This window comes from Anabas testudineus, chromosome 22, assembly GCF_900324465.2.
Source record: "Anabas testudineus chromosome 22, fAnaTes1.2, whole genome shotgun sequence".
NCBI lineage: Eukaryota > Metazoa > Chordata > Actinopteri > Anabantiformes > Anabantidae > Anabas > Anabas testudineus.
Genome location: NC_046630.1, coordinates 19,048,294 through 19,061,833, shown reverse-complemented (window position 1 = coordinate 19,061,833; position 13,540 = coordinate 19,048,294). Strand labels below are relative to the sequence as shown.

At 39.3% G+C, this 13,540-nt stretch overlaps 1 protein-coding gene across 1 annotated transcript in view; it reads left to right on the top strand.

Annotated features, from left to right (window-relative positions):
- dcc (DCC netrin 1 receptor) overlaps positions 1-13,540 on the top strand; it is a 200,849-nt gene that overhangs the window by 52,192 nt on the left and 135,117 nt on the right. The window contains exon 2 of the mRNA XM_026338947.1: positions 8,551-8,904. Coding sequence (XP_026194732.1) covers positions 8,551-8,904 — 354 coding nt within the window. The remainder of the gene's footprint in view (positions 1-8,550; positions 8,905-13,540) is intronic.

Genomic DNA, 13,540 nt, shown 5'->3' with positions numbered 1-13,540 from the left:
GGATGTGAGCATATATGTGTGCCAAATAGGGAGGAGATGTGACAGAACCAAATACAGGGAAACCTTATTGTTTTGTTTTTTGATTTGTTAGCATTTTAGATACTGTATTTATAACCAGCCAGTGCAATACTTGCAGTACTCTATATGTGCAGCTACATTCCCATTTCAAACTTATATTTTATAGGTTTTTTTTCAATTGCTAAGAAGCTTTGGTTAAAACTAAAGTCACATTTTTAAAACTCTGTACACAGTCAGCAAAGCAGAAGTCCATGTGGAACAAACTGTGTTTGTTGCATTCAATGACCCCAGTTACAAACCTCTTTCTCAGTCAGAGACCATCCCCTGTAAAACACTATAATTTTGCTGCACATTTTTCAAATGCTGTGTTCAAACACAACTGAAACAGAATTTAATTAAATTCAGTTTATTTGTATTTTGCCAAATCTCAACAAAAGTTATCTCAAGGCACGTTATAGTGTATAGAAAAACCAAACAATCCCACAAGAACTAAGAGACGGGGGTACGTGCACAGAGAAAGGGAAACAGAGGAGGAGAAACAACTGTAGCAGAAAGAAGACAACTGGAAAAAAAACATGCATTTCTGCTGCAGCACATTGAAATCTGTGAAAAATATTATAAAACAATTGACAAACGCTGCTAAAAACCTACCCAGGTTTTTTTTTTTTATATGGATCGAGGACAGGTTGGTGGAGAGAGAAAAGTGTCCGAGAGATGAAGGAGAGTAAGGAGAGGAAGACCAAGAGCTGTGGTTTTTGATGAAGTAAAGGCCACATTTACTAACCATGTGGTGAATCATGGGCTTTTTATGGGTGTAGCCTACAACAGAATCTAACACTGTTGCACCGCTGATTCATTCTTGTTACAATATACAATACAATATAAAATAATTTTGTACAGCTGGTTTAAGTGCAAAAATAAACCAGTAAGCTAAGATCAAATATAGTTTATGTAATGTGCTCTGTTCTCTAGTATTTTGTAGTGTTAGTGTAAATAGTGTATAAACTCAATTATAATGATTCAATTAAAGAACATGATCATCAGCATAGCATTACACTTCAGCTAAAACATTAATACAACTAACACATGAACACATCAAGAACTACAATACAGTCTATTATATTTTTGATCTGATACTTTTGTTCTCATACTTAAGTAGCATATTTAAATTAGGATATTTCTTTACTGTTGTGTTGCTAATTTCACTTGCTTAATGTGGAGAACTGCTGCTGACATCTCCATGAAATCACCTTAAGCTGTATATGGTAGGTTTAAGTAAAGGATTTGAGTGTTTCTTCCAACACTGCATCACAGTTGATGTTTGAAAATGGGATTGTTGTTGCGATGAATAGCTTGTGTGAGTGTGAGTAACCACTAGCAAACTGTTAGTCTGGACTGAGAATGATATTAGATGGACAGACTGCATGCCAGTCCCTGCTCTGTGTGTATGTGTGTGTGTGTGTGTGTGTGTGTATGTGTGTGTGTGTGTGTGTGTGGAGCTCAGCTGTGAGATTGTCAGAGGGATTATCTGAGTTATAGTTCAGGGAGACTTGTTAATGAGGGCTTAATGCTAAACACATATAGTACAAACAAACACACACAGACACGCTGGTGCTGTCCAGCTGAGTATCAGAGCATGCTGCAGATGGGACCTTCACAAACTCTGTGTGTGTGTGTGTGTGTGTGTGTGTGTGTGTGTGCGTGTGCGTGCGTGCATGTGTGTATAATTGGCCCACTGACTGGTCAGTGTTTGTGTTGAACAGCAGGGAAGTAGCTGATTTTCATACTGAACTATCAGTGAGGGTATGGACATAATAAGAGGAACACCTGCACAGGTGTATTGAGTGTCTATGTTAAATCCCTGTGAACATGATATAGGTTCAGCAGCTTGGTGGAAACTGCTGAGACTGTCGTGTTGTTGTTCCTGGTAGACAACATCAATTTGCAATTGTAGCTTTAGAATTCGGGACTCCAACATGGTGCAAACCCCTGCAGCAGTGAGCTGAGTAGATATATAATACAGGTGGTGTGTGTAACTTTACGCTGCAGTATCTACTGCTTAATCGTAACTATATGCAGCCATTTCTGGAAAAATGTTCTTGACAGGCATACGTGCTTCTGCATGAATGCAATGCTATGCACTTGCATGAGGAAATTTGTTGTATAATGTCACAGGAGAAACACATGTCCATCCATGCCACTTAACATTCTCTACACTACTCACATACACTTGACATGGAATTTAATACGGTGTGATATATATGGTTCACTCCACTGATTTATGTGTTTTTCCTCTTGTGCTATTATCATGGTGGCAGACTTCATGTGGATGCATTTCGGTTCCCACACTTTGAGCGGTCACCCTCCCTCTGACAGATGAACGTAGTCTTGTGAATAGTACTCATTTTCAAACTAGTTATATCACAGGCTGGGGGAAAATGCTGCTCTAATGTATGAAATGAGAAATGATGCATGGATATTGTCTGGCCTCCACACTCTGGATGTGAAAGTGTAGTGTATTACTGTCCACCTTGCGTTACCTTAAGTGCTGGTCCATATCATTAAACCTGCAATCCGTGGTTCCCTGTAACATCCTAAAATCATTTAGTATCAAGTGTATCATCAAGTATAAGTAGAACGTCTGCCATGAACCATGAAGAGAGTATTGAGAGTATACAACAATACACAAATCGTTCCAGGTCTAGGCAGAAAAAGTGCTGTGTTATTAAATATAGATATTAGGCGATTTCTTGACTTCTGTCAGTGCAGTTTATCCACTCTGAAGCACAAATGTGGGCCTCACAAAACATTAACAACGATTCTACAAACTGTATTATTATGTTTTTTAATTTAACAATTCGACAGGTGATCAGTCCAGGGTGTATCCCGCCTTTCCCCCACTGACAGCTTGGGTCGGCACCACCGTGATCCTTAACATAATCAGATAATAGTTGGATAAAACAACCAGGTAGCAGCCTTGCATTGCTAGCGTTCTGATTTTGAACTCCCTGCTGCTCACTGAGCACTTCCTCTTGTTTTTCTTCTCTTCTCTGCAGTTACTTCTTGCAGTCACTCTGAATTTTTATCCTTATGAAGCAGAAATGTTTGGCTCTCAGCAATCACACACAAACTCTTTCTTCTTTCTTCTTATTTCGTTGGACCACCTTTAGTTTTGATTATGGCACGCATTCATCATGGCATCGTTTCAATAAGCTTCTGCAATGTCATTATCTGACCTTCTTCCATTGGACAGTTCATAACCCAGTTTTAGTAGTTTCATCAATCTCCTTAGATGTTTACTTTGCTTGATTTATGTCGATAATTTGACCCTTCTGAAACAGATCAAGATCTTTTCCACAACCACAGGATGTGTCTTCAGACATGGTTGTTTAAGAAATGAGAAGCTACTCACTGCATCAGTTATTGTTAAATAACTTGTTGTCAGCTGAAACATAATCATCAATGCAGTAATTATCCAATGGGAGGCTCTTACCTGTTTGCTTACTTACTTCCAGGAGGTGACTTTTTTTTGAACAGGCCGTGTATTTTGGACAATATTACAATGTTTTCATCTTCTTTTAATTTTTTCATAACTTCTCTTCCTTGCTGCTCCCTCTTTTCAGTCAAGATGGCTTTCTGCTGGCAGGCAGCAGCTGGCACAGAGTTTAAACACACACACACACACACACACACACACACACACACACACACACACACACACACACACACACACACACACACACACACAGTTTTTGAATGCAGCCCAGAGTCGGTGTTCTTTTCAGATAGTACCTCCACTGTCAGCTACTTTGTGTCTGTGTGTCTGTGTGTGTGTGTGTGTGTGTGTGTGTGTGTTCAGCTAGTCTTGGCTGTTGTCCACCTTGCTGTCACCAGCCCTCATCTTATCAGTTCAACTGCTGGATGGCTCTATATCCTCCTACCCTTTTACCACCATTATAAAAGGGAGTCATGGAGTTCCTCAGCCTGCAGCTTTATACTGGGTGGTCGGTCGACTTACCTCAGGCTGCAGTAAGTGTGTCTTGTTGTAGAGGTCTTGATTTTGGCCACTTAGTTCCTGAGATCTTACACTGGATCCAAGTTGGACCAGGTCCAAATTGTTTTCTGTTTAATCAGGTGTTGTAGAGTCCCGTTGCCATTTTCTGGTAATTGGTGGAGCATAATGCTGCTGTCTGAAATGGTGTTCCCTCTCTGCTAGTGTCTGTTTATATGCAGGTTTGTTATGGATCGGGCTTGAATATGCTTTATTTTATGAATACTGTATAATAGATGTAGTGATGTCATTAATTGGGGATCCAGCCAGGCAGGAGGATGCTGGCTAACCAAATGTATGTATGACTCTGTACAAGCTCTGAACTAAAGGAGACAGTGGTGGCAGACAAAGCAGTTCCAAGTGTCAGCAACATCAAGAAGGGGGGCTATGACGAGCTGGAGAACTACCGGGGCCTGAAAGAGGAACCCTTGGTCGCAGCGGTGGTAAACTGTAAATTTCTCATTCAGGATTTTTGTGGAATCGACAAGCATTTTTTAATGAAGTTAACCTAAATATCTATTTTTAAGCTAATTCAATTTCAAATTGTGCCTTTAATACATACTCTACATACACAGTTGTTTATTTTCACACCAGTAGAACTATGTGAACTACAATAAAGGTTGGTGATGAATTCAGTCCTTACCCCTGTACACAGGAAGTTTTTTTAAGGCCACTGGGCTCAGTTTACAATGATTGTTTAGTATCATTATAACACCAGCAGGTTGAGACAAAATATCTTTCTAGGACTAGGGTTTCTAGTCTGTTATGTCATTGCGTCTATATGCAGGGAATTTAAACAGTAAAATAACATTGTTGAAATATATTCCAACTGACGTGGTTTCAGTTGAGTTAAACTTTCATTGTTTTTTTCCAATTGGATTCACACCATTTATTTCAGTTTACTACCATAAAAAAAAAGAAGCCAGTTCTCACTTTTGAACAGCAAACATAATAAATTTAGCTACATTTTGTTAAAATTAAAAAGTAACATAATCATTTATATAAACTAAAAAATCTACATTACAGACAACCTGTTAATTTATGAAATAAAAAGGAAATAGCTCTACACATCCAAACAGCATTTCCTGTGCATGTTCATGTGTTAATACATTTTAAATCTGTTCTTGTTCTGGGAATAAGAAGAAAATTAGAAAGCACACTTAAACCCAAGTAAACATCCATTAATAGGAACCTAATAATTAGAAATGTTCTTTGCTGAATTGTGTATACAGTTGTAGATAAATATCACACGTCCATGTCGAGTTAACCTGCTGTGCTCTGACTGTAAGACTGTGTAGGCTGAATTAATTATTCAGAAGCCAACACTAATTGAACACACCAAAGAATCTGTATCAAAATACTCAACTCCTTCTTAGAAGAAACTATTCTGCAATCGCGAGCTGGTGAAATAAAGATAGAAGACGACAGTAGACATGGGCAGAGCAGACAGAGTGATAGCATCAAACTGCAGGACAATGAGGACAAGGACACACTGATGAACTGACTGACTGTGTGTGTGTGTGTGTGTGTGTGTGTGTGTGTGTGTGTGTGTGTGTGTGTGTGTGTGTGTGTGTGAGCAGTGGGAGTGAGTACAGATAGAGCTGTCAAGATAGTGATTTACTGATAGACAGAGACACAGAGAGAGTGTGTGGGGGGAGGTTGGGTGACTGCTGAAGGGGAATCAATAAGAACCGTGAAGAAAGAGAGAGGGAGAAAAGAAAATGAGAGGAAGGAAAAAGCAGATGAAGGTGGACAGAGAGAAGCAAGGACAGTATGGGTAAGGAAGGAAAGCAAGCATGTATAGGAAGGAATGAGGGGACAAAACAGGATGGGGGAATAAAACTCTTTGTAATGTGAGAGGGATTTAGAACTCTGTGTTCCTTGTAAATAAATATTTCCTAATTTGGGTGCCTCAGAAGCCAAATTATTACTCAGTATACCACAAAGCTGCTTCAATTGTTGGGATGTTTGTTGCACAGTATCAACACCAACTATCCAGTCATTTTAAAAATAGCAGCTACTGCCTATTTCAATCATGGTGCACTTTTTTCTTTTTAAATGTAAATGCTGACGTATACACTGTATACATAGATTTATAGATATTAACCACTACAAATGGAACATTTTGTCCTTGTTGTCATTGTTTTGACCTTAGCAGGAAGAAGACAATATTAGCTGAAAGTTGGTGATACTGAAGTAGGCGATTGGTCTTATTACCAAATAATTTCATAGGAAATTTCCTGGAAATTATCATTGTTACTAATTATGAATGACTTAAAGTGAGTTTTTGCGTTGCTACTCAAGTTTACAAAAACTGTTCTTCAGAAGAAATATATATAATTAAATAATCACCAATGAATCAACTGCACTCAGGAAACAAACTCATGGGGCAAAACATGCAAAAGCTTCAGAAAAAAGCCATCACCGTTAGGCATGGAATCGAACCAGGTTCTATCTAGGTATAGGATAGTAGCATTAACCATTTCACCCCATACATAACTTTTGAAAACTAGAAATGCTGTAATAAGGAGATATAAGGAGAACTTGGAGAACTTAGGAGGCTTATGACCACTGTATTTCTGAACCTCGGATGCTAGATTTGTCCTTCAGTATAATCGATTTGAGAGAAACAAAGCTACAGTACTATACTTATTATTAGAGACCAAGAAAATATTAGGTTCTCTTCCAGGAAAAACACTAATCAGACAAACAAGAAATTATGAAACTGTTAGTGTTTGAAAGCAGAGTCAGTAAAATCTGCTGTGCTTCAAAGCCGGCTTCGGGTTGTTCTAAGCCTCTGTTCAAACTTTCCAGGAAACACACACGCAGACACTGAGCGGCGCCTTTGACCGTCAAACTGCCTCTCTGATCAAGATGAAAGTCTTTTTTTTTTTTTTTTTTTTACAGCACGGGCATCAAAGACAAGAGGAGATGCCACTGCTTGCTGAATGTCAGAGCTTTTTGCAAGATTAAACAAAATGTAAAATGATAAAAACAAAGAATACAACAGGTAGATGTGGCTTTGATAATGATGAGGAGTTATCCTGCGGAGGAAGGAACTGTGGGTCGGAGATTAAAGTCAGCAATGTTCTCGGCTCTGAAGAGACAAATATGAGTAGAAACATCAAACAGAACATGAATAAACTAATGCATAAAATAAAAGTAGGATAAACTAAATAATTCTGTTTTACATTAGACAGTCTACAATGACAGACCTACAGATATCTGCAGTTAAAAGTGCTTAACGTGCAGCAAACTACAGAAGAACAAAACGTTTTTGTGGTTAAATCAGGACTGATAGCTGTCATATACAGTATAAAACTTTTATAGAACTTTGTTAAGGTTTTACTCTCGATAAAAAATCAACTGAGAAAACTGTGACTTCAGATTTTCAATTGCCTTCAAACATAAACTTGGGCCTGTAGCGTGACGGTCATTCTTTATTTCACTCTGCATTGTAACATAATCCAGTTCCCCATGTTTTCATATTTGCAGTTTATTTGTATAGGAACCTAACCTTGAAGAGGCAGTAATGCATTTAAACACCTGATCAAGGACAAAAAACTGACTCTGTCGATATACAGTAGTTCTCTTACATTAAAAACGTAAATGGGGCAGAGAGTCAGAGGTTTACTATGAGAATGACCATATATTCGAGTGTTTTTGGACTAGATACCCCAAAATGTCCTCCAAACCATAGCTGCTGAGGTTGCACAAGCCAACGCTTGGGTACAGGGTTGCTTCAGGAAGGAGGTCTGGTGTAAAACCTGTGCTAAATCATTGTGTGGACCATGCTCCACTGTGGTGACCCTGACAGGATAAGCTGTATCACTTACTTAAAAATGTGACCAATCAGAGCTTGAACCAGCTGTTATCTTTATGACCCTGCAGGAGTGTTGCCATGTTACACTGTGAGTTGACAAAGCCTGTTTATGGGCATATACAGTACATAGAAACAGCAGTGTGCGGGTGGGTGGGCGTCACAAATCCGTGCAGATGGGGCTGATATGTGATTAGTTAATCGTGAGGAATTGATTGGGATAGAAAGAACTGTACACTGTGTCATTGACAGAGGACTTATCTCAGTTGTCTGGTAATCTATTTAAATTATTGTGCTACCAGAAAACCCTGGAGCAACCATTAGCTGTTGGCTTGTTCTGGTAATTTATACCGGCAGTAATGTGAGATACACCTTAAGGTTTTTAATTGACTCCGTTAAAATAAGGGGTGTGAGTTCCCAAACAAATCTGTAATTAATTGCATCGGTGGCATGTAGTAAATCTGTGGGACCTGTGAGGTCTTGGCCCCTGCACTAGCTGCCCACCTTGCCTTGTGCTGTTGTTGTATTCAGGCCCTGATATCATGCAGCAGCTTGGTTGCATCTCTGTAGTCAGTTTACACCGTGAAGGGTATTTGCATGAATATATCTCTGTTCTGTGTCTCAATGTAAATCCTCCTTGTATTTTTTTTTCCTCACACAGCTTCAGATGCTTCATCGTCCTCCTCCTTGTCTAGTCTTGGAGGTTTCGTGGACTTCACTTTCACCCAGGAGCCTCAGGACACAGTGACAGTGCGAGGGGGCACGCTGCAGCTCGACTGCCAGGCACAGTCTGACCCAGTGGGTGCAGCCCTCACCATCACGTGGCGCAAAGACGGTGTGCTGGTGAGCACCGTGGTGGACGAGCGGCGGCAGCAGCTGGCTAATGGGTCATTGTTAGTGCAGAATGTGATGCATTCGCGGCACCACCGACCAGACGAGGGAGAATACCAGTGCCTTGCCACACTGGAAGGACTGGGGAGCATTGTGAGCCGGACTGCCAGGGTGACTGTGGCTGGTAAGAGACTTTTTCTGTTGATACCTGTGGGAAGAAGGGGAGCTCTGCATGCTGCAGCAAAGCCTACAAAATGATCTAAAATCTATCTATATCATATTTAGATTTTTTTAAGGTCTCCTAACCATGTTTTACTTAGTAATCTTATTGCAAATTCTTTATCTTCTTAGCCTAAAATTCACTTTGGTAATAATAAAATAGCCACAAATTTAATGGTTATAATACTAGAATACTTATGATTCTGATTCTGATTCACTTGCTGCTTATTAATGGCAATACCTTGTACTATGTTTTACAGATGAAGTATCTTTAAAAAAATATTTTCTCTAACACCCTAAACTACCCCACCCTGATAATAGTAACCAGATAAATATTTTACATAACAATTAGGGAAGCACCTAGAAAAAGCTATTTGTTACTCGGACTTAAATGCATGTAAACACACTCATTTAGTGATGTTAGCTGACACAAGTTTTGACAGCACTAGTGCTGCTCCAAAATGATGTGTGTAGTCAACTGGTATTTAAATACAATTCACGTTTACACAGGAAAGTACTTGTAAAGCATTACAACATGACATTAGGCAGAAGACTAACTGACTTCCACAAACTGCTGTGTGAAGTTTGGTTTAAGCAGCGCAGTAGAAGAAGAGAGACACGTTCCCTGTCAGGTTCAATCTAGCTGTCAGTCTAGCTGTATGCTGCCTGCTGGTTCAGTTCAGTCAGTTCTAGGACAACCAGTACACACAAGAAGTTACTGAAAAACTAAACAATATAACAACAACTCACCATCTGCAAATATGAGTTGTGGTGTCCCACAGGGCACAATTATAGGATCCTAGGCGTGTGAATCTTTTGCACTTTAATAGAATAAAAAGTATAATTCTTTTTCATTATTCTAAAGATACTGAACTGTATTTAAACAGAGCAGATCTACAGACCAGTGCTCACATCAACCATGCCTCCCCCTGTACAAATAATTTAAAATTAGTTACAGAAAAGCTTCTATTCGATGTAAGATTTTGTCACCTTGACCTGCCCTTCACAGTTATCATCGCACCACACACACACACACACACACACACACGTTAAATGGTACAGCTCCCTCCATTCATTTTACTGTCCACATTGATTTAATAGAAGTAAAGTAATTCACCTGTAATGTAATTTAGTAAGTGGTGTGTGGTTTAAGATCAATACAGCAATGAAAGACATTACCAGACGGAGAGGCACAGAGGCTTTAAGTGCATCATCACCATCAACACTGCACTGCACTCAAGTACCATATAGGGTAATGCAGCTTCCCATATCAGCTCAGATTAAATAGAAATAATGAAATCCTATTTACAATAACAAAAAATGAAAATCCTCAGAAGGTGAAACTGTAAACTGATAATGTTTGTTCTCATTGTTAGTCAGATAGTTTTTATCGGATATTTTACATTAGAAATGAGAGAGTTTTACGTTGAACATGTATCTTTACTTTATATTGGCTTTAATCAGACAAAAGTGCTGCCGGATTGGGCATCAGGCTAAAAAGTGTGTCATTTACTTAATTTTTTGTTTAGCTCAAAACAGAAATTACAGCCTTAACAACACGCTGATCACTCTAAAAACAAGGTTGTGGATAATGCACACACACACACACACACACTAAACTGTCACATTGCGTGTGTCAGCTGGTCGCCTCTTTAGCTCATTCAGTTCTTTGTGTTTGAGTATTTTGGCCCAATCCAGTCAATTAAAGCCATTAAAGAGACTTAAAGAGGCAGAATAGCTGCAAGAGCTGCACTGCACAGCGAGACGAGCAAGAGAGAGTGTGTGTGAGAGAGAGAGAAAAAGAGACAGAGACTTGTCTTTTGTCTTGTGTAGTCTCTGAGGAAACGGTATTGCTTTTATTGTTGTGATATACTGTATGGTACCTACCCCAATTAGTATTAGCAACCAATGTGGCCATTCAAGTGGTGCATTGAATAGCTGCTGTCCTGACTAATTTCCTCATGGGACTTCAGCAAAGTATTTTAAAGGAACACTTGAATTTTGTACTTTAGCATCACACTCATCGGCTCATGTGGCTTGTTGCTATGACATCAATTACTGCTCTTTTGGATGTAAAAAAATATTTAAACCTGAGCTGAGTCATATGTGTTTAAAAATGAAGCACACACACACACACACACACATATACAGAAACTCACACACAAACACACAGAAAAAAAGTCCCTCCGGTATTGCACTAAAATATGAATCAGGGCTGCTTGTATGTAATTCAGACACACGTACACATACACACACACACACACAGGTTGCACACAAAATATTACAAGGCCAAATGCTAATGAATGGCAGAGGCTTAAAAATTCAATTAGCAGACTGGCTGTGTGTGCATGCATGTTTGGGAGTGTGTGTGTGTGTGCATGCATGCGTGCATGTGTGTCAGTGCGTATGTGTGTTCAGAGATGACTGTAAACTGGGAATTAATTAGAAACACTGAACTCTCAAATAGACAGAGGAGAGGAGATACAGCAATACAGACAGAAGGTGAACAGAGTGAGCAAATGAGAGAGAGAATAATTAAAAATAGTGACCATAGTGAAAGAACAAGAGAGAAAGGAAGAATTAAGAAATGATACACTTGCCGAACACGGTACTGAGGAGTGGAAAGATTAAGAAAATAAATTGAAAAGAAAATTGAGAGAGCATAACTAAGTGAAGAGAGACGTTTCAAGCCATAGGTCTCAGACTCGGCTCACGTTTGGACTGAAATACTGAATGTGGTCTGTTGTGTACGTTACAATCAGAAGTAGGTTTTTCTCGCTACTTCTGCTCATAGTTTAACAGATTCTTCCCTGTCTTTTAAAGTTGCAGCAGTATGCATTTGTTTTTGGTTTGTTCCTTTGTAACTCAATGGAATTGCTGTTCAGGGAAACTCAGAGGAAGCTTGCAGACACTATCTAATACCAAAGCATCATATTAGTATTGCATACACATACACAAATCTTTTCACAATGTAAATTGTGTCCCTCATCATTCTGACCATATATCTAATTATGGCATTGTCAACAACTTGGCCACTTCTGTCTGTCTATAACGAGCAGCCGTAGCTGCAGCCGTAGCTGTCATAAGCCCCTATCCTGTCCCAAAGCACTCACAACTTTCCAATGGAAGAAAGTTATGTGGTCTTATGGGTCCAGATTTATCTTGTTCTAGAGTGATGGGCACATAAGGGTAAGAAGAGAGGCAGGTGAAGTGATGCACCCATCATGTCTAGTGTCTACTGTACAAGCCTGTGGGGGCAGTGCTATGATCTGGGGTTGCTGCAGTTGGTCAGGTCGAGGTTCAGCAACGTTATGAGGTCAGCTGACTACCTGAATATACTGAATGACCAGGTTATTCCATCTATGGACTTTTTCTTCCCTGATGTCACGGGCGTATTCCAAGATGACAAATGTCAGGATTCATCAGGCTCAAATTGTGAAAGAGTGGTTCAGGGAGTTAAAGTCATAAAATTTGTTTTGAGAAGTGATGGCTTATTTCAATGGCAAATAAATAAATGAATACAGAAGAATTAACAGAAGTATGGTGAGGTAATTTGTAGTCCAAAACATGTTTAAGGTGTTTCACTCACTTTGCAAATGCAAATTAGGAGAGAAAAAAAATGGGCAAGATTCAGCAACAGAACAGCTGGAACAAATAACAAGCACACTGAGGCCTACGAAAAGTTAACGTTAGCGTAACATTATTACATCAATGTAATCTGTCTGTCTTTGGGGATTTTAGCAATGAAATGAGTGCTAGACTGAAATATGCTAGCAGTTAAATGATTCTATTGCGATTCACTTTTAGAGCGTTAATGATATGCAACAACTGAGCGGCTCATTTCAAACTAACCTGCCATAAATCTCAGAGACTTATCGCTTACACAAACTTCACAGCGGCGGAGAGAATGAGACAAAACGGCCTTCAGTCCACCATATCCAATTAGCCATCAACTCTCTGAGGACTTGGCCAAATCCCAATTAATGACGATGAAGAGGATCGAGGTTCGACCGGCAGAGGCAGATAATAATTGTTCCCAAGGCGATGGTTCAGAACAGGAGTGTCCCCAAGTCCCTCTGCTGAGGGTTATTTTAGTCCCATCTAATGTCTAATAGGAATGAAAACAGTTATTGTCACCATGCAAATGAAAGCTGCGTAGCCCGTTTGTATTTATAGAGGTTGGATGTGGAGGTTGCCTGTTTGGTTCTAGGATAGGAACTTGTAGGTTGGATCAAAGTTCTCTCCTCTCCTCATGATTTGACGTATTTCTCTTACCCTCTGACTGTCCTGCATTTTGTTGTTTTTTCTTCCTCTGTGACCAGGATTTCCTCAATATGGGTTCATAAGGTCATTCACTCTCTTTTTATCAAAGTGCTTCACATTTATGACAACATATTTTCCGATTAACTCCAGTTGAAAATAAAAACAAACAGAAGCCCTATAAACCTTCTGGTTAGTGTTGTGCAAAGTTATGCGATGATAAAAGTATCACCGTTGTTATGATCATGATAGATTTTATTTCTGATTATTTACATATTATTTACATATCTCTACATATAGTAGCTACCTAACTACTTTATATTCATGAACAGTACGAACAT